The sequence below is a fragment of the Chenopodium quinoa genome, unplaced genomic scaffold (genome assembly GCF_001683475.1).
Source record: "Chenopodium quinoa cultivar QQ74 unplaced genomic scaffold, ASM168347v1, whole genome shotgun sequence".
In the NCBI taxonomy this organism is placed as follows: domain Eukaryota; kingdom Viridiplantae; phylum Streptophyta; class Magnoliopsida; order Caryophyllales; family Amaranthaceae; genus Chenopodium; species Chenopodium quinoa.
Window position 1 is genome coordinate 109,461 of NW_018743074.1, and position 18,085 is coordinate 127,545.

At 36.2% G+C, this 18,085-nt stretch overlaps 4 protein-coding genes and 1 non-coding gene across 6 annotated transcripts; 2 read left to right on the forward strand and 3 right to left on the reverse strand.

The window, feature by feature from the left end:
- Nucleotides 1–4,465: 4,465 nt before the first annotated feature.
- Nucleotides 4,466–7,213, forward strand: LOC110731522 (UPF0187 protein At3g61320, chloroplastic-like). Its single transcript, XM_021911368.1, has 4 exons — nt 4,466–5,540; nt 5,921–6,088; nt 6,276–6,482; nt 6,636–7,213. Exons 1-4 carry the CDS (start codon nt 4,851–4,853, stop codon nt 6,825–6,827), a joined length of 1,257 nt encoding a protein of 418 aa, XP_021767060.1. The 5' UTR covers nt 4,466–4,850; the 3' UTR covers nt 6,828–7,213.
- On the reverse strand, nt 7,155–9,674 carry LOC110731521 (riboflavin biosynthesis protein PYRD, chloroplastic-like). Its single transcript, XM_021911367.1, has 3 exons — nt 9,009–9,674; nt 8,410–8,708; nt 7,155–8,043 (listed from the first exon to the last, which is right to left on the reverse strand). The coding sequence occupies exons 1-3, from the start codon at nt 9,432–9,434 to the stop codon at nt 7,440–7,442; spliced, it is 1,329 nt and encodes a 442-aa protein (XP_021767059.1). The 5' UTR covers nt 9,435–9,674; the 3' UTR covers nt 7,155–7,439.
- A 378-nt stretch (nt 9,675–10,052) lies between these two features.
- On the reverse strand, nt 10,053–10,126 carry TRNAV-CAC. The gene has a single exon. It is a non-coding gene; the product is annotated as a tRNA-Val (tRNA).
- On the forward strand, nt 10,062–12,845 carry LOC110731523. The gene is made up of 2 exons (XM_021911369.1): nt 10,062–10,618; nt 12,364–12,845. The coding sequence occupies exons 1-2, from the start codon at nt 10,369–10,371 to the stop codon at nt 12,579–12,581; spliced, it is 468 nt and encodes a 155-aa protein (XP_021767061.1). The 5' UTR covers nt 10,062–10,368; the 3' UTR covers nt 12,582–12,845.
- A 974-nt stretch (nt 12,846–13,819) lies between these two features.
- Nucleotides 13,820–16,665, reverse strand: LOC110731524 (F-box/kelch-repeat protein SKIP4-like). Of its 2 annotated transcripts, none has more exons than XM_021911371.1 (3): nt 16,119–16,665; nt 15,127–15,634; nt 13,820–14,528 (listed from the first exon to the last, which is right to left on the reverse strand). In XM_021911371.1, the coding sequence occupies exons 2-3, from the start codon at nt 15,618–15,620 to the stop codon at nt 13,931–13,933; spliced, it is 1,092 nt and encodes a 363-aa protein (XP_021767063.1). In that variant the 5' UTR covers nt 15,621–15,634; nt 16,119–16,665; the 3' UTR covers nt 13,820–13,930. The 2 variants fall into 2 exon arrangements, with proteins under 2 accessions (XP_021767063.1, XP_021767062.1); XM_021911370.1 differs by having other exon boundaries at nt 15,127–15,637.
- Nucleotides 16,666–18,085: the final 1,420 nt, after the last annotated feature.

Consider the following 18,085-nt stretch of genomic DNA (forward strand, 5'->3'; position numbering starts at 1 on the left):
GGGTGGTGGGAGAGCCGACTGACGGTTTTACGGGGAGATCTAGGGAATTGTTTCTAGGGTTTTGCGGGGTTGGGGGAGGTTTTTTCAGGGGAAGGGAGAGCTGTGCTGGCACGGGGAGCGGCGGCGAGGGGCGGGGGAGGTGCGGCGAAGGGTGGCGAGTGGTGGGGTGGCTGGAAATGGTGGGAAGTGAAGCAATTAGGTAGTTATGTGGTGGTGGTTGGATAGGTGGCAGTGTTTCCCTTTGTTTTTAAAACAAATAATATAGAAAATTTAAGGTGATTTCATTCCATTATTTTCCATTCCCTTTGTTCATTCCATTCTGTTTACCCTGTGTAAACCAAACGGCCCCTGACTACATTGATGGTATCAAATCTGCATATTTCCTCACTTCATCAACTCTCTCGAAACAATACTCTCTCCGTCCCAGGATAATTGATACCTACAAGTTCTCATTTTCGTCCGTTCCAAAATAACTGACACGTTACTAAATATAGCATGGGACCACTAATTAAAAACTATTTTCCTCTACTCTTCCCTGTCCCACTGATTTTTTGAAAATAATTTCAACCACATAAAAAAATCAAAAGAAATATTTTTACATCAAACAAATGTATTAAATGGTCCCACTCTAAGTTTTCTTAAGTGTGTGCCCATTCGAAATCCCAAATATTTTGGGACGGAGGGAGTAATACACAAGAATTCAATGATTGAACATTTTGAAAGTTATAAGCATGCTCACATAATTGCAAAAAAGAACAAGTAAAAAGATTCAAATCAATACAAATGTTACCTAAATTTACCAGCATATTAATTATTTATGGTAATAATATTTAATGTACAAATGCGTATCAATAAATAGGAGTCTCACCTAAACTTACTAGCGTAATTAATGAAAGTTTCAATCTTTATGTTACTACTCACTAGTATCCAAATTCATTATTCAACCGATACTAAAAAAGAAACACAATTTATGTTTACAAACATTCATAGTAAAAATTGATAACAAAGTTAGAAAGCTACTTTGATGAGAGGAGAGCAAAAACCGAAATGCACTTATTTGACGTGCCACATCATTGCCACACACGCTATATCACATAAAAGACAAAAAAAGGTATTTAAGCAAAAAAAAAAAAGGGAAACATTATTTTCAATCAATAACAAATTAACAATCAAGCAACAAAACATTTTACGAAGATTTCAATAAAACTTTTATTTATTATTTTTTTAAAATACATTCCAACATTGACACGGATACATTCTAATTATTTTGTTAAAAAAAAAAAAATTTCTCTGGGACGAACAAAAATATCGACTCCATCTCCATGTGAATATGATTTAGTGTAATTTTAAAATAAACTAAACTTAGTCCACCTTTATATGGAGTTGGCCTTCCACATTATTCTAGCCTGTTTGCGAGCAAGAAGAAGAAATTGGATGATTGCCGAGCAAGATGAATCCCAACACAGACAAGCTTATACGACGCACAACCATGGTTGGAACTGTTGTTGCTGCTTACTTACTATTAACCGCTGATTATGGTCCTCAACCTAATGTTCTTGACCCTGTAAGCTCCCTCTTCTTTCCCATTTTCTTGTAATTTTTCTGTTAATTGTTGAAAAATGGGTCATAAAATTGCAAATTATGTGATACCCAGATGTCAATTTCTGATCTTTGTAGATAAAATTAGTTGCTATATGCTGTGATTGACAAAAACTACTTCCATGATTTGAGTTTCTATTTTTTATTTTTTTTGGTTTTGAGGGGGAAATTGATAAAGCTTTGATCTTTTAGGGTTTTGTTAATGAAATGGGTTTATATGTCACAATGAATTTGAATTTTGTAATACATGTTTTGCTTGAAAATGACTGTCAATTTACCTTCATTTTGAATTTTGTGAATGGAATTGAATTGGGTTATTGCCTTTGGTTTCTGGGCTACCTGCTATGTAATATCCGATTGTGTTCTTATTATGTGGCCTTGAGGGTAAGGATTGGTTACAGTTGTGGATTTGATTTGATGGCCGAACTCGGCTAGTTATGGAGGTCTCTGGTTTAATCTGAAGTGTTGGTAAATGATCTATTTGAGGTTTCCAAGTGGGTGCTCTTGATTGAGTGATGTATGGAGTAATTTGTTATCTATCTTGCATTTTAGGAGGCATAGTATGGTTTGTTAGAGTATTAGATTGTCAAGGGTTATCTTTCTTGCATTTAGCAGGATAATGTATGTAATTATAAAATAGGTTTTTGCCTAATTTTGGCATGAGAATCTCTGTAGACTGTAGAGTGTAGTGATTCAATTTAACATGCTCCAGCTTTACTTAAATCCTGAATATCTCGCTAGTTTCAAGCAGTTAGCCCAAGTTCTCAGAATATAGTTGCATCCCTTTGAATTGCTATTTTCTGTGAAGAAGAATGCTTTCAGTATTTTCGAAGGGAGTAAACACGCAGGTTACAGTCTCCTTGCTGGATGCTACAGCCCTATAGGCATAGAGCTGATGATGCTGTGACAAAACTGGCCGCAGTTTTAGAAAGTAAAAACAATTTTCATTAGCAGTGTCAATTTTTATGTTTATTCCTGTGATAACAATATTATTGTCCTGTTTCTCTTGCTCTTGTTGATTGGTTCCACTTCATCATGATTTCTGCATTGAGCCACTTTATCTTTTGTAGACAGCTGCTTACAATGAATGCTTAATATTCTCCAATTTTGGTCCCCTAATCAAAGGGGAAATTAAATTCTTAAAACCCTCACTATAGGCCAATGATGATCGATGAATATAAGCCTTTTGTGATGCTTTTGTTCACGTTAGATGTTCATTTTAACCACCTCAAAGTCAATTTTGTTGGTTCTTGATTGAGATGTACTACAACTTGACTTAAGTCAAACAAGATATAGGTAGTTTTCTGTACAGGAGGACAAATCTGCAGATCCCATAATATATCTGTATTGCAACTCCTGTGTTAATGCAAGAATTGGTTTCTAGGACTATTATAGAGCTTTCCATCTGACATTAAAATTCTTTTAATGCCATATGGAACTCTGCAAGAAGCTCTCTTGAGAAGAAAACAGAAATGTTTAAACATCTAGAAAGGTAAAGGCCTGTATATAATATTTGGGAGAACTGTTGTGGTTCACTGGTTCTGTGAGATATGAACTTACGACGTAAAAATAAAAGAACAAAATAATATGACTGCTTTTTGTAGTAAAATTCTCTATGCTACCTTATGACATGAGTGCTGCAATGCATAACCATCCCTAGACTAGAGTCTGATTTGTGTTCTTCATTGCATGCTGTTGTGCTTAGAGTTCTACTCACTTATTTTGAGTGTCTATAAACCTTTTTCTCTCTACTCTTTATGTTTATTAGGCTCATTGTTTTTGTTAAGAATTATTTTTTTTATAGTATTGAGTAATTTTCTGGTGGCAGATCAAGAACAAGATACAATCATTAGAACGTTCAGCAAAGGAGTTCATATTTGGATCAAAGAAGAAACAGGAGGAAAATGATGCTGGGAAGACAGAGTCGAGCAATGCCAAGTGAAATATGTAGTCTGTATATATGTTATGTGTCAGGATCCCGCTTTTGTTTTCTGTTTTAGCTTATGGTGCATTACAGATTTACAGTATAGGAACTCCTGTCATTAACTGATAGAGGCTTGGTAATTAGACTAATTACAAGTGTTTTTTATGTATGTTTTTGACTAGTTATATCAGTCTTTTTATTGTTGTTTTCACATAGTGGTATTTACCATATCAGTTTTGGTGTCTTACTAATTCAGAAAGTGATACAGAGTTCTCCTACATCAGTTTGAAGTATTTACTAGTATAATCTTTGTCAATATATGAAATTGGCTGTCAATTGAGAATTTTTATTTTAAGGAAAACGATCATGAATAGACCTCAACCCTCACAAGTTCTTGGTCCAGCATTTACAGGTCAAAACACTTGAGAGTAGGGTGAAAGGTAAGGGAATTCTCACACAAGTCACACCCAAACACTTTCTAACATTTGAGGTAAAAACTTTATCAAATGAGTCAATCCTAGTTTGATACCAATTGGGAGAAGTTGGGCATCAATAAAGTTTAGAATCAAAACATGTGTATGCCTAAATTATGTATTGGAGCCTCGGAGGTTGTATAATTATATCAAATATGAAATATCTAGCCACCCTTTAATGATGTTCTTTACCAAATTGAAGCCTTTCTAAGAATTAATAACTTATTCAATATTTTCTCTAACCTTACCAACTTATTTTTGAAAGTAAACCTTACAACCTTTACAAACTTTTTTTTTCGAAAGTAAACCTTACCAACTTAATCACACATTCACAAATCACAACATTCACAATGTGTTTCCAAAAAGATAATTTTAAGTTATGTTGTTAATTTTTACAAGTTCACCTAAATATAGTGTCTTTAATCAGCATTAAATTTTGTCAAAAAAAAAAAAAAAAAAATCAGCATTAAATGGAATAAGGGTAAACAATGTTAAGACTTATATACAGTCGGATGTATATATAATATACAGAATTAAAAGTAGCTAAAGAAATGTAGATATTGGCATTTTGGACAGGGGTGACTGGGTGAGTTGAAGGGACAAAAAAAATCTATAAAGTGTCCAATTTTGCATAATTCCATTTGAGCCCCATACCAAAAATAAGAATATACTCCGTACTACTGTAGTAGGTTAAACGTGTAAAAAAATCTAACACAATCAACGGTTTCTAACTACCCATTTCATCTTCCCCTTCCTCTCCTCTCTTCTCTTCACTGTACACCCCAGCTTTGAGCTCCAAGTTTCTCTGCCCTAATTCTCTCTGGTTATCTTTCAAACCCAAAAAAATTCCTCCAATGTCAAATTCTACACATCCAACCATAAACCCTCCTTCAAAACCACCTTTTTCTTCCAAATTTACCCCAAAATTCACCCTCAAAATTTCCCCTTTACCTCTTCCTTCAAAACCCACTTACAAATTCCCCTTAAAAATCCAATCTTTACATTCCCCAGATCCCCAAAACCCCCCCAAACCCCTAAATTTAATCTCAATTTTGAGATCTTTACCTGATTGGGCTGATGAAGTTCAAGAAAAGGGTATGAGAAAGAAGAGGGTTTTGTATAATCATCAAAATTGGGCTGAACATAGAAGCTCTCTTAGGCATGTAAGACATCTGATGTCTTCACTTTCTTCAAGGGTCATTGTTTCTCTCATCCCACCTGTGCTTTTCTTCACTTCTGTGGCTGTTATTGTTTCTGTGTATAATACAGCTGTGACTATGAATTTGTTGCCTGGATTTTTCCCTGTGTTGAGGGCTTCTACCTTGCCTTATCAGCTTACGGCGCCAGCCTTGGCCCTTCTGCTGGTGTTTCGAACCGAGGCCTCGTATTCGAGGTATGAGGAAGGGAGGCATGCTTGGACTAAGGTCATTACTGGGGCTAGTGAGCTTGCTAGGGAGGTTGTTGCTTATGTGGATGATTTGAATGATGGGGTTATGAAGAGGAGTCTTTTGCAGTACATCATGGCTTTTCCTATTGCCCTTAAGGTTGATCATCTATTGCTTTCTTATGTATTAGTTTTTCACTTTTTCATGCTCATATTTTTCAGCCTATTTTGAATTTGAATTTACATCTGTATGACCTTATCAGCTTACGGCGCCGGCCTTGGCCCTTCTGAGTTCTGATGTTGTGTCTTCAATTGGTTAGATAAAAGGGTGTTTGTAGGTTGAGTGAGAATTTATGTGATGAATTGATGATTTGTTGTTAAGGAGATTAACCTGTTTCTGCTTTATAACCCAATGCAACTCAATGTTTGTGTGAAATGTTGGTAATGAACCATAAAACTCCAGTAATAGAGTATTTTATTTGGTGATACTTTGTGCTGTATGATTTCTGTGGTTTAATTAGGGGATTTGGATTTCTGTAGTGCCATTTGCTTTATGACTCCGACGTTAGGCGAGATCTCCAAAGTGTCCTTGAAGCAGATGATCTAGCAGTAGTTCTCAGTTCAAAGCACAGGCCGCATTGCATCATTCAGTTCATGTCTCAGAGCCTCAAGTTATTGAACTTAGAGGAGCATAAGAGGAACGCATTGGTAAATTTCCTCCCTGAATCATTCATCTATATTATTGAACTATGATGAAATAGGTTAAGTGGTCTCAACAAAGTAACAGGTATGCTATAGGCTTTGGATGCTGTGGTGGATTTCTTGATCCACACAACTAAGTGAAGGTAATATTTCAAAAATTCAAATTCTTAATTAAGCACTTGCAAAAATGCAGGATTCGAAGTTATCCCGTTTCCATGATGGAATTGGTATTTGTGAACAAATAGTGGGCACACCCATTCCTCTGTCATACACCCGGCTAACCTCAAGGTTCCTCGTTCTTTGGCATTTAACATTACCTGTCATACTATGGGATGATTGCCACTGGATTGTAATTCCTGCCACGTTTATTAGCGCAACATCTTTGTTCTGCATAGAAGAGGTATTCCCCATCCCCTTGTTTTGAAACTGATATGTGATGTTGCATACTTGCATATCCTTCATAAAGAATACTGTAACTTATGTCTTTGTTGTTTGGTGGATCATGCTTATGCATTCTCATGATTTTGACGTCTGGTGTTCAAAATCTGTGTAGGTTGGTGTGCTTATAGAAGAGCCCTTCCCTATGCTTCCACTAGATGAATTGTGCAAGGTGCTTTGTACCAACATTCAGGAAGCTATTGCAGTCCAGAAGACAATTCAAGTGCAGGTCGCTGCTAAAAGGAAGATCCATTACAACAACCATTCCACAAATGGTTGGCCAGCCTCAAGGGGTGATAAGATTTGATGGAACTTGCCAACTTTCCCAACTTATGCATGCTAGCACTCTTCAGTATACCCAATGAGAGTCCTTCGACTGAAACTATTATGCAACTTCCAAGCACCCAGATGATGCAATGTAAACTGAATTTTTGTTCCGAAAATATCATTTGAGAGTGTTATAAAAGCTCAAAGGGACGATTACAGAATAGAACAATGGGGATATTTCTGCCATTTGATGGTTTTAACAGCCAACAAGGAGTCTTGCTTGTACTCTTGTAGACATACATGTACAGAAAGTAATGATCTGTAGTCATTTGTATATCAGTATATATGTAGTTAAAGCACATGCTGCTTCTTTTTGTAAAATATTTGACCCTTGGAATAAATATATTAAGTTGAGTTCTGCGCAAATACACTCATTATTCCCACAATATTTAAACATTTCTGTTGTATGAGAAATTGAAATTTTTGGTCAGTAGTACAAAAGTATACTCTGAAGCAATAACTTGAGCTCATCAATCTCTGATCTCTCAGGACTCAGGCTCTCTACACATTCAGATGCTAAGGAGTGTAAGGAGCATGCAGCAACTGAGTAAACTGTATTTTCATATTATTATCATCAAAGAATGAACAAATATCAAAAATACCCCTCGAGCAATACACTGTCACGTACAATCCTAGTTGATAAGTCTGTCAACCTTTTACTTCGGGCAACACTCATCATTGTCGAGCAAGAAGTTTCATTCCCTGCCCAAAGAGGCAGAACCTCCACTACCACCTTCTGCATTGAATTTGTTAGAAATCCTTCCTCCAGAATCTCTTCCAGCCCATCAAGCTTCCCTCTCAAATCTATCAATACATTGCACATTCCTTGCCTACTACAATACTCCAGAATAGCATCCAAACTTATGTCATCCATAACCACTGTTTCGATACCCTTCTGAGACAATTCTGAGGCTAGAGTTACTTCTTTGTCAGAAAATATAATTGCTTTACAGTTTGCTTCAGCAGGCAGATCGAGATTCCAGTTAAGAAAATCAGATTTCTTGGCTATAAAAATGTGTTGAGGTTGGTGGGCATTTGGTTCTTGTGATGCAAGGAATGACAGCTCTTGGTTCATCGTGGTGGTTGCATGTATTACCGCATCATATTCTTGAAGTAATTGAGAGTAATATCCTCCACACTCGGTGACTTTTTCCCCCAGCTGATCTAAAAGCACAGCATTTGTGGAGATGGTATATCTGCAAGTCAGTCAGTAGTAACCATTAGCCAAAAATGCAAGAAATCGTGAAGATAAACCAAAGAAACCTAGTGAAATTCTAATGTACCATTTATTCAGAAATACAATTATACAAATGAAGTAATATTAAAAGCACACACTCATCCACGTATTAGCTAGTAAAAAAAATTTACCATGACTGAAAAAAACCATTTCACCACCAAAGGGAAACACATAATGCATAACCTGACATTTCCTATAAATTTTTTACACTTGTATGTAACTATGTAAGAACAATAAGCTCATGGATTCATGTACATATGTTGCTCAGTGCAAATCATAAACCATTACACATTATATTTCCACTAAAAGATACAATAAGATGTACCTGAGAGTCACAAACGGCTTTCCAGAAATCATTTTGTGGATGAATGCTTCATTGAGCTTCTTACACAAATCTTCCTCTACTCCAACGACGACTTCAATGCCTGCTTCTTTAAGTCTATTAATCCCCCGTGAAGAAACAATGGGGTTTGGATCCACCATACCAACCACAACTTTCTTCACTTTGGCTTTGATCAAAGCCTCAGAACAAGGAGGTGTTTTTCCATAATGATTACAGGGTTCCAAGGTCACATAAGCAGTTGCATTCTCAGCTTGTTCCCCAGCATCCCTCAATGCAAATACCTTCAAAATCTCACCTTAACATAATTAAAAACTTCAAACAGAAACTAAAACTGTCACGACGAAATGATGAATAAAGACAAGTATACTCTCCACATACACAACTACAACAGTATAACATCCAATAAGCACCATGAACAAATCTCCTAACCAAAGTTGACCATCAATTCAAGCATTTCAGGAGTACTGCTATGAACAAAATTAGCATTATACCACACTCCATTTACAAAAACATACCATATCGTACAAACAGGAAGAACCTATAAAGGCGAAGGAAGTGATCAATTAGTACTAATTAATTACCTCAGCATGAGGCTGTCCTGCTTTAGGATGAAACCCTTGACCAACAATCTGACCATCTTTAACAATAATACAACCAACCATAGGATTAGGACTAGTACACCCAATTGCCTGTTTAGCCAGCTCCACACCCTTCCTCATATAAAATGCATCTTCTTCATTTCCACTCTCAAAATCAACCCCAATTGTATAACTAAAACAAACCCCAGATACCCTTTTGCCCATATTCAAATACCCATTGTTGAATTTTGAATCAAATTCGGGTTTTGGAAAATAACCCGTATGTTTTTGTGAATGGAGCACCCATTTGGGCACACTGCAAAACCCAGAAACAGATTTGAAAGCTGAAATTGATGATTTGGTGCAGTGAGGTGAGAGAATAGGTGGATTGAAGATGGGATTTGGGTTTGAAAGAGTGAGAAAATTCATTGTTTTGCTAATTAGTACAGTGATTAGCTAATGTAGAGAAGGATTAATTGATAATTATGTGAATGAGAATTGGCTAAAATAAGTTGAATTGATCAGCCATTAAATGAAATTATCACTAAAATAAAGCTTAAGTATTTAAGAGAGAGAAATGCATTGCAATTTTACAAGAGATACCTGCAAACAGCAAGAAGCATGCCGAGGGAAGCAGCAGTTGAAGGAGGCTTAGAAACGACGTCGTATAGTTGTCTAGTAGGAATTGCAAATTGGTCTCACAACTTCACAAGTCATACGGAGTAATACAAAATTATTAAATTACCTACTCACTAATTATTCTCTCTATATTAATTCAAAGTAAGGTCTTGTTTGGTTTATGTATGAAATAAATTTCCATGAAAAATTCTAATTACTGGGAAATTATTTTCTTTATAAACTTCTTAAAAATTACACAAAAAACTTTTGGTTTTCATATGGTAAATTTTGTGAGATGTTGAAATTGTCATAAAATTGTGATTTCCTCTATTTTACTTTTTATTGTCAACCAAACAACAAGAAAAAAAAAAAAAAAAAAATTCATGAAAAATTTGCTCTTTTTGATTAGTAAATTTTATAAAAAATAAATGTCTGAGCCCGGGTTCGAACCGGGGACCTCTAGTGTGTGAGACTAGCGTGATAACCGACTACACCACCCAGACATGTTTATTCTTTTGAAATGAAATAACATAATATTTCAACAGTTATACTATCCGCAAATTTAATTTGACTTTTGAAATCAAAGATGAAAAAAAACCTGAAGAAAGGAGCGCTTACCATAAAAATTCAAATCAAAATCCAAAAATTCGCGAAAATTGAAAGCCCTAACGTCAGCCAAATAAACCAGTAGAAACTTGAGAGAGAAAGAAGAGAGAGAAAGAGAGCGAGTCACCGGTGACTCGGAATGGACGACCAGCTCAGAATCGGTGAGTCAACTCGCGAAGACGAAGAAGTGGAACAAGAAGAAGATGAAGAAGAAACAGTGAAGCTTGAAGAACAAGTTAGAGAAATGGCAAAGAAAGTTGAAGGATACAGATCTACTTTGCCTGATCACCTTAAATCGTGTCTTGCTTCTGTTTTGTCTTCTCAGCGTCCTGCTTTCTCTCTCTTTGATGATGTTTCTGAACCCGGTCCTTCGTGCGGGCCCCACTCAGGTCACTATTTTTCTCATTTGCTAAATTCTTTCGATTTTGGAAGTTGTGGTTTGTGTAATGTGGTGCTGGAGTTGTTGTGAATTTTGATTTTGAATTTTCAGTTGAACCATTTAGGTTTTTCCTTGAGAATTTTGTTGTGGTTCGATTGCTGTTTTCGATTTTGAATTTAAAGTGAGTTTGAATTTTAGGTGGAAGGTTATTTTGGAGTTTCAATTTAACTTAATGTTGATATTATTGTGAAAGTGGTGATTTTTAGGGTTAGGAAGTGATTAAGGGGTTACATTTTGCTGAAATTTGCAGAAAATTTCGTAAGAGTGAGTAATCTGTGTGGTAGTAGGGTTGGTGATGTAGTTATTGAGCTCTCTTTCGTGATATTTGAAGCAGTTTGTGTTGCCATCGTGGTTCCGTGCATTGTTTGATGCAAGAAAAGAGAGCTAGGAAATTTGACAAGGGGGATGTTTGTGTAAGGCTGTATGAATTAGGGATAATTGTCTAAAAATGAAGTGTTAGGGGTTGTTTTGAGTGCGCCTATGGTGTTTTTGTGTTCTGCTAAGCATGAGATGGCTTTGGTGGGACTTAGCTTGTGTAATTATGCACCTAATTGTAGACTAAGAACGATGCCTGAAAGTAGGTAGTGTAGAATCCTTACAAATGGTGTTCGGAGCTATGGAGATATGTTGGATTTACGAGTTGTTATTGAGGCTTATTGTTCCTGTCCATGTACAATTCTGTGAAACCACATGGTAGCGTGTTTCTGGCTTTTTATACTCTACAAAGTCTTTGGGCATATTGCTCCGAGTTTAAGTTTCTAGGTTAATAGATATGCACCTCTCTTCTCTCCATTCAATTTGTTGGTTCTTAGCCTTTCACCCTATGAATCTTTAGTTGGCCGAAAACCTGAGACAATGTCAATGCTAGGTTCAAGGTTTTGTTATCCCTGTTCGGAGTGTCAGACAGGCCAGGAGATTATTCTATCCTTTAACTTTTGGCCATGAGTAGGTGATGAAAATGAGTCAACAAAATCAAATGCCTTTTGTGTTCTTTGATTTAGAAAGCCTCTCTTCTAAAACTCCATTAATTTATCCCGAATATGTACTCTCTGAGTTTCTGACAGAAGGAGATTATGTAAATAATTATATTACTGGCACATATCAATAGCCTTTTTTAAGTTGTCCTGAATCCTAATGCATTTTACATTTGCAACCTTGGTAGATGATCTCTCAATATTACACTTATCTAGCGCAGTAAAGTTTATCCTAGTAGCTACCAAATCCTAGATATTGACAAAGTGATCATGAGTAATAAATTGCATTTTCATCAACAGGTTTTTTAGCCTTATGAAAGTTATGTCTGATGCATTTTGTAGCCTTTGCTATATGACATCTCAATGAAACAATTCAATGCAAACCATTTGCATGTAATGAAATTAGGTTGAGAAGGTACTAATAATGGTTAATATGGGGGTGTGGTGGTAAGACCTCCGGTTTATGTTGCTTGCCTGCTGTTATTTTAATAGCAATCCTTTGATTGTGGTGATCCACATGTATTTGCTTCACCATTTCTTTACATACGAGAAGAAGAAATAAGAAATTGTAAAAAAAAAAAAAAAAAGTTTACACATTTGGTTCTTTTTTTTTTTCCTCTTGAATTCACTCACGCTTCAAAGTCTGTTACCAATTAGTTGCCTTTATGGCCAGCTTATGTGTTCACCGTATTGAGTGTCGACCATCTTTCTCTGTTTACAGGTGCAGGATCTAGCCATGGTAACTCCAGTACACAGTTAGAAGTTGATGACGGTGAAAAAACCCCTGATGAAGTTCAATTGCTTAGAGATAAGATTTCTAGTAACATCTCTGCAATTCCTAAGGTTTTAAAAAGGATGAATGAATGCATTTCTAGAATCGACAAACTTGTTTCTTCCAATGAAACCATTCATCCTGTATTCAAAAGGAAAAAGAGTTGATATACTTTGTTGTCCTACTTTATCTTCTAGTTAGTAAGGGATTTGTTGTGGGTAGCAAATTTCATTTTGTACAATGATTTTATGACACTAGGCAATAGGGTTTCACTGACAGGGAGCTGTATAACAAAAAATTGTATCTCCATTTTATGTAATTGAGTCACAAGCTAGTCCAATTTAGTTAATCTTAATTCATATTTTTTTCTGGAAATTGAGCATGTGGAGAAAAAACTTATATCTATTTGAAGGCTTGAAGCCCATTCTATTTGTTTTGTGTTTTCCACTTCACCATTTAGCTACTAGTGTGTTCATTGCCAAATACCTTGGAACAACTGGTACTGGCGTATTGCTGAATCCTGTATGCCCCGCCGGAGAGAACTGTTCGGTGCTTCCAGGGAGTTTTTCCAATTTAGGTACTTTCTTCGATCCTTCCTGCAAATTCTTCTCAATACCAACTGTCAAGGTTGTTTTTTGGTGGTTATTGATTATTTTCTTCAATTTTCGTGGTAGCTAAGTATGATATTTCTTTTGCAGGTTGATGGCTTTGATTGTGATATTCTTAGATCTTCCACATGGCATTGTATCTGATGGTCGTGCAATGGGGCTTGTATCGGCCTGGTATCATTTGATTTGTTGAGCTTATGACGCTGTTTAATTTTTAGTTTTCTTAGTCCTTTATAAGAGTCTGCTTATTTCTCCATTTGACTTGTAATATACATAGTTCAAACAACATCAAGGTGATTTTGAAAACATCCTGTATATATGACCGAAACTTTGGTATTCATGTCATTACCCATAGCAATGGTTAGATGTTGATAAGCTGCATTAGTCATTGAATAACTCTTTCCCCTTTCCTTTATCTTATCTTAATGTACTCGTGTGTCATGTCCCAAAATAAGCTTCTCACCTTACATTTTAGGGTGCTCCTAAAAAAATTTGGCACTTTTCTTAACCCTTTCTTTACTACTTGTCTTATATCTTTAATTTTTATTTCATATTATAAGATACTCTTAATCTCCATGCCAATCCCAACTCGAAGTGGTTTAGATAATATTGAGAGGGTGGAGTATCATTTTGACAGCTTTGGTATAATGCAACTACTAAGCTTAAAGTTAGTTCACAGGTGAGAAGACATGATTCACTATTTCTCTTGCTTTTTCGAGAAACTTAATTCAGAGGCAGCAAATTTCCCTACTGAATGAGGATATAGGATCCAAAATTGCATTAAATAACCCAAATGATGATATACTAGGTATTATTTACCATTACGAATTTGAAATTGGTTGATTACAAGGACTTGAAAAGTCCCATGGTAAAATACAAACATCAGAGTAGATTTACATGAAAAGAATTCAGATTGACACACTTTTACAGCAAATTACATCATCATCACAGGAAAAATTTGGTATAGATGAGCTTGCTATCACTCTATCCGCATTACCAACGTTGCCAATGTCCAAAACAACTGCGCTGAGCCCTTTGCCAATTATGAAGATTTTTCTTCCAATAGCAACCATCTGACATGGTGGTCTTGGAAGGAGAGGCGAGAGCCTACACAAGGGAATCCATTCCCTAGTGTTTTTCTGCCACATCATCAACTTGCTTCCCAAACTCTGGTCCAGTACATAGAGTGTATCATCCACAACTACAGTAGGGCCCTGCCAACCTGATGCCATATCAGCATCTGTTTGTTGCCACTTGCCACTCGATGGATCGTAGACAGCTATATACACATGAGGTGGTATGGTTGAAGTGCGAGATCTTATGTAGATTTTTCCGCCCATCACTACAGAATCCTCTATGTCAAGGATGATATTTGGGTCTGAATGTGAATCCCAAGAGTTTGTTCTAGGATCATAAGTGTCCCAAGAATGTGGATCACTCGTCTCTAAACCATATCCGCCTATAGAATAAATCTTCCCGTCCATATTAACACAGCCAAAATAGCACCTGAAAGAATAAACTAGAATATAAGTTCGATTTCCAACATTCCTTTTCTGTATGTGTCACTAAATCAGAAATTGTGTATATAAAGCACAGATATTCAACTCAACAGCTAAGGCAGGAAGCAATTCAAATTCTATATAAAAACATGATCTTTTCAACCAGCTCCAATTTTTAGCAGGCATGAGATAGCAAATTAACAAGGCCATTATGAGTGGTTCATTGTGCAAATTCCAAAGAAACTCCCAGAAGATCCAACCACTCTCAATGAAATAAAGCAATTCTATTCAATTCTCTTCCACTGAACTATAGGTCAGTTACATTCATATTCAACAAGTTACCATCCACTCATACCTTATAAAAGGCAAAACCATAGTTTTTGATCAGCAACACAGGAAGAACATAGCACATTATATGGATAAACGAAGTATAGCATAAAAAATCTTGGGTATGGATTCGATGTCTGACATCATAAGAATTTGTAGCACAGATATGTTGGTTCAAGGTTTTATATGGACATGGAAACATATAATCCACAATTACATACTGGTATATGTTTAACTAATAAAATGCATCACCAAAAGCCAAAAGGGTATGCATATACCTTGCAGTTGACATGGAAGGTGCTTCACTCCAAGTATTCATGGCCACATCATAGCAATAAACTTCATCAGTGGCATCCTCAGACCAACCACAACCCCCTAAAAGGTATAACTTTTTGCCAATTGTTTCAAAGGCCATTCCTTTTCTCTTTAAACATCGAGGCGGAATACCAGAAATAGACTTCCAACATCCCTGTCTAGAAGAGCTAGGGTCTAACACATAGCAGCTCACTTGATCAGTACTCTTGTCTCTGCACAATGCATATATCCAAGATTCGCCTAAATTGTTCTTTTGGCGATAATCCCACCACTCTTCACTGCACACCAAGTCTTTCCACCTCTTTGAAACACACTTCAAAACTGTATGGTACTTCCTAGGAACCCTTGCCAAGCAAAACAAAGCAATGTCATCCGGAAGTCTGCTTATCAGAGGCAAATGACTCGATTCGGTGTCGCTGTATGAGCTAAAACTACTTGCTGATGGGTCCATGATCATGTTAACATGTAATCCTTCTACGCAAAAACCAAATCGACAATAATTAATTTCCCAAAATCAAATCAATAATACAGATATTTGCAATTCCAGGATATTAAATAATAAACAATAATTAAAACCCATGATCTATCAAATTATATCAACAAATTAACAAATAATCAATCAAATTAATCAAAACAAATGCCCATTTTGTGATTAATTGTACTTTTTAAAGCTGAAAGACGAAAAATGAGGATTAAAACAGGTTAGAACATAACCCTAATTTGAATTAATTAAATCGAAATCAGGAATCAAGATACACACAACATTACCCAGTTCCAGGATCACCATTGAAGAAAACAAAAACAAAGAAAATAATGAAATACTGGAAATGAAATCATAAAATTAATTTTTTTTGTAAAAAAAAACCCTACAATTTTACAACTGATTTAGGGAAGAAATCAAAGACAAAACAAAATTTTAAAGCAATTGAATGATGATAAATTCTGTTATACTAACCGTTGGGGAAATTCGTAATTGGATCCAAGAATTCTTTAACTTGATTGAAGGAAAGAAAAATGGATCTAGCAAAATCTTCAAAATGGCATCACGTTGTATGAAATACCCACCTTAGTTTATACTGTACGATAATCATTCTAGGAGGGAAAGTTAAAAAAAACGGCTATTTCACCAAATATTATTGAGCACTTTAATAATTCACCAAATGTCAAGTTTTAAAAATTCACAAAATGCCACCGAGTTTTAAAAAAATGTACCGAGTGCCTGACTGAAGGCCGTTAGTTGATTGCCAGTGTCCGTTAGTTGACCCCACCACTTGCCACGTGTCACCTTCTGATTGGTCCGTTATTAATAAAATATATATTTAAACGAAAATTAAAAAAATTAAAACAAAAAAAATTAAAAAAAAACAAAAAAACAAATGGGGGCTATGATGTGTCATACAACCTCTTACCTAGGTATTGTGATGTAGTTAGAGGCTTGAACCCTAACTCATTAGCCTTTGTGCCCGGAATCCTCCAAATCACCCAGAGAGAGCCCTTTAGCATTTAGTAGCATCTTCATTTCCTTAAAGCTGCTTTGTATGGGTTACTTAGTGGTTGCATAAGCCTAATAGGTATTGATGGAGTTCACTTAAAAGGAAATTATGGGGGATGCCTGCTGTCAGTTGTGGCATTGGATGCCAATAATGAAATATTTCTAGTGGCTTGGGCTATTGTAACAGGGGAGGACACTAAAAGCTGGAAATTCTTCATATGGCACCTGAAAACGCATTAAAGGATAGTGGCAGGGGTGATGAGTGGTGTATTATGTCTGATAGACAAAAGGTAACACTTTACATCAATTTTTTTTGCTTTTTATCATTATTTGATCACTACCAAAACTAATTTGTTTCTTAAACGCATTGTAAGGGTATTAATGTGGCACTTACTGACTTGTGACCAAAAGTGGGGAGAGATATTGTTGCAAACATCTTGTGAAGAATTTTAAAGGACAATTTCCAGGCTTGCTTATGTTCCAACTGTTCTTGAAGGCTTGTGGAGCTTATAACCCTTTCACATTCAGGAAGGCAATGCAAGCTCTACAGAAAGCTAATCCTGAAGCATTGGTCTGGCTAGCAAATGTAGGACCACATGCATTCAACCCTGCTATCAAGTCTAATGTGTACAAGTCAAATTTTGTAAAAAGTTTCAATGCAACATTGGGCATTGATAGATGCAGACCTGTGCTTACTTTGCTTGAAGGTATCGTCATAAACTCAATAAGCTCTAATATTATGTAAACACATAAGTACACCCTTAATACATTTGCTTCCCGGTGCAGGTGTTAGAAGGCTTACAATGGTGAGAATAGCAATAAGAAAAGAACAATGTGAGAGTTGGAGGGATGATCTCTGTCCAAATATCATCAAGAGACTCCAGGTTATTATCCATGAGTCGAGAACTTGCAAATGTTTGTTGTCTGGAGATGGAGAGTTTGAGCTCTTAGATGGCAAATATGTTCTGCTAGTGAACTTAAGGGAGAAGACATGTGCTTGTAATGCATGACAGTTATCTGGGTTTCCACGTAAACATACAATGAGAGTCATTTATCACTCAAATGATGATCCTCACAAGTATGTAAGTGAATGGTACTCAGTTAGAAGGTACAAGCTAACTTATAGGAACAACATTAAGTCCATCCCTGATGTAGAGCAGTGGCTAGATAACACCTAGCCAGACATTAACCCCCCACCTATGAAAAGAAGAATTGGTAGGCCAACAAGAAATAGAATGAGGAAGGAAGGTGAGCAAGCAAAGGGAAAGAGGTCTAAGACTATTAGATGCAGCAAGTGTGGAAACTTTGGCCATAATATGCAGACATGTCAAGGTGTATTATTTGGAAAACAGAAAGTTGCAATGGCTGCAGGGCAGTAGAAGACTAAGCAACCTCCTAAGCCAAAGAAAGGTGTTTCTCTCTCTCAACCA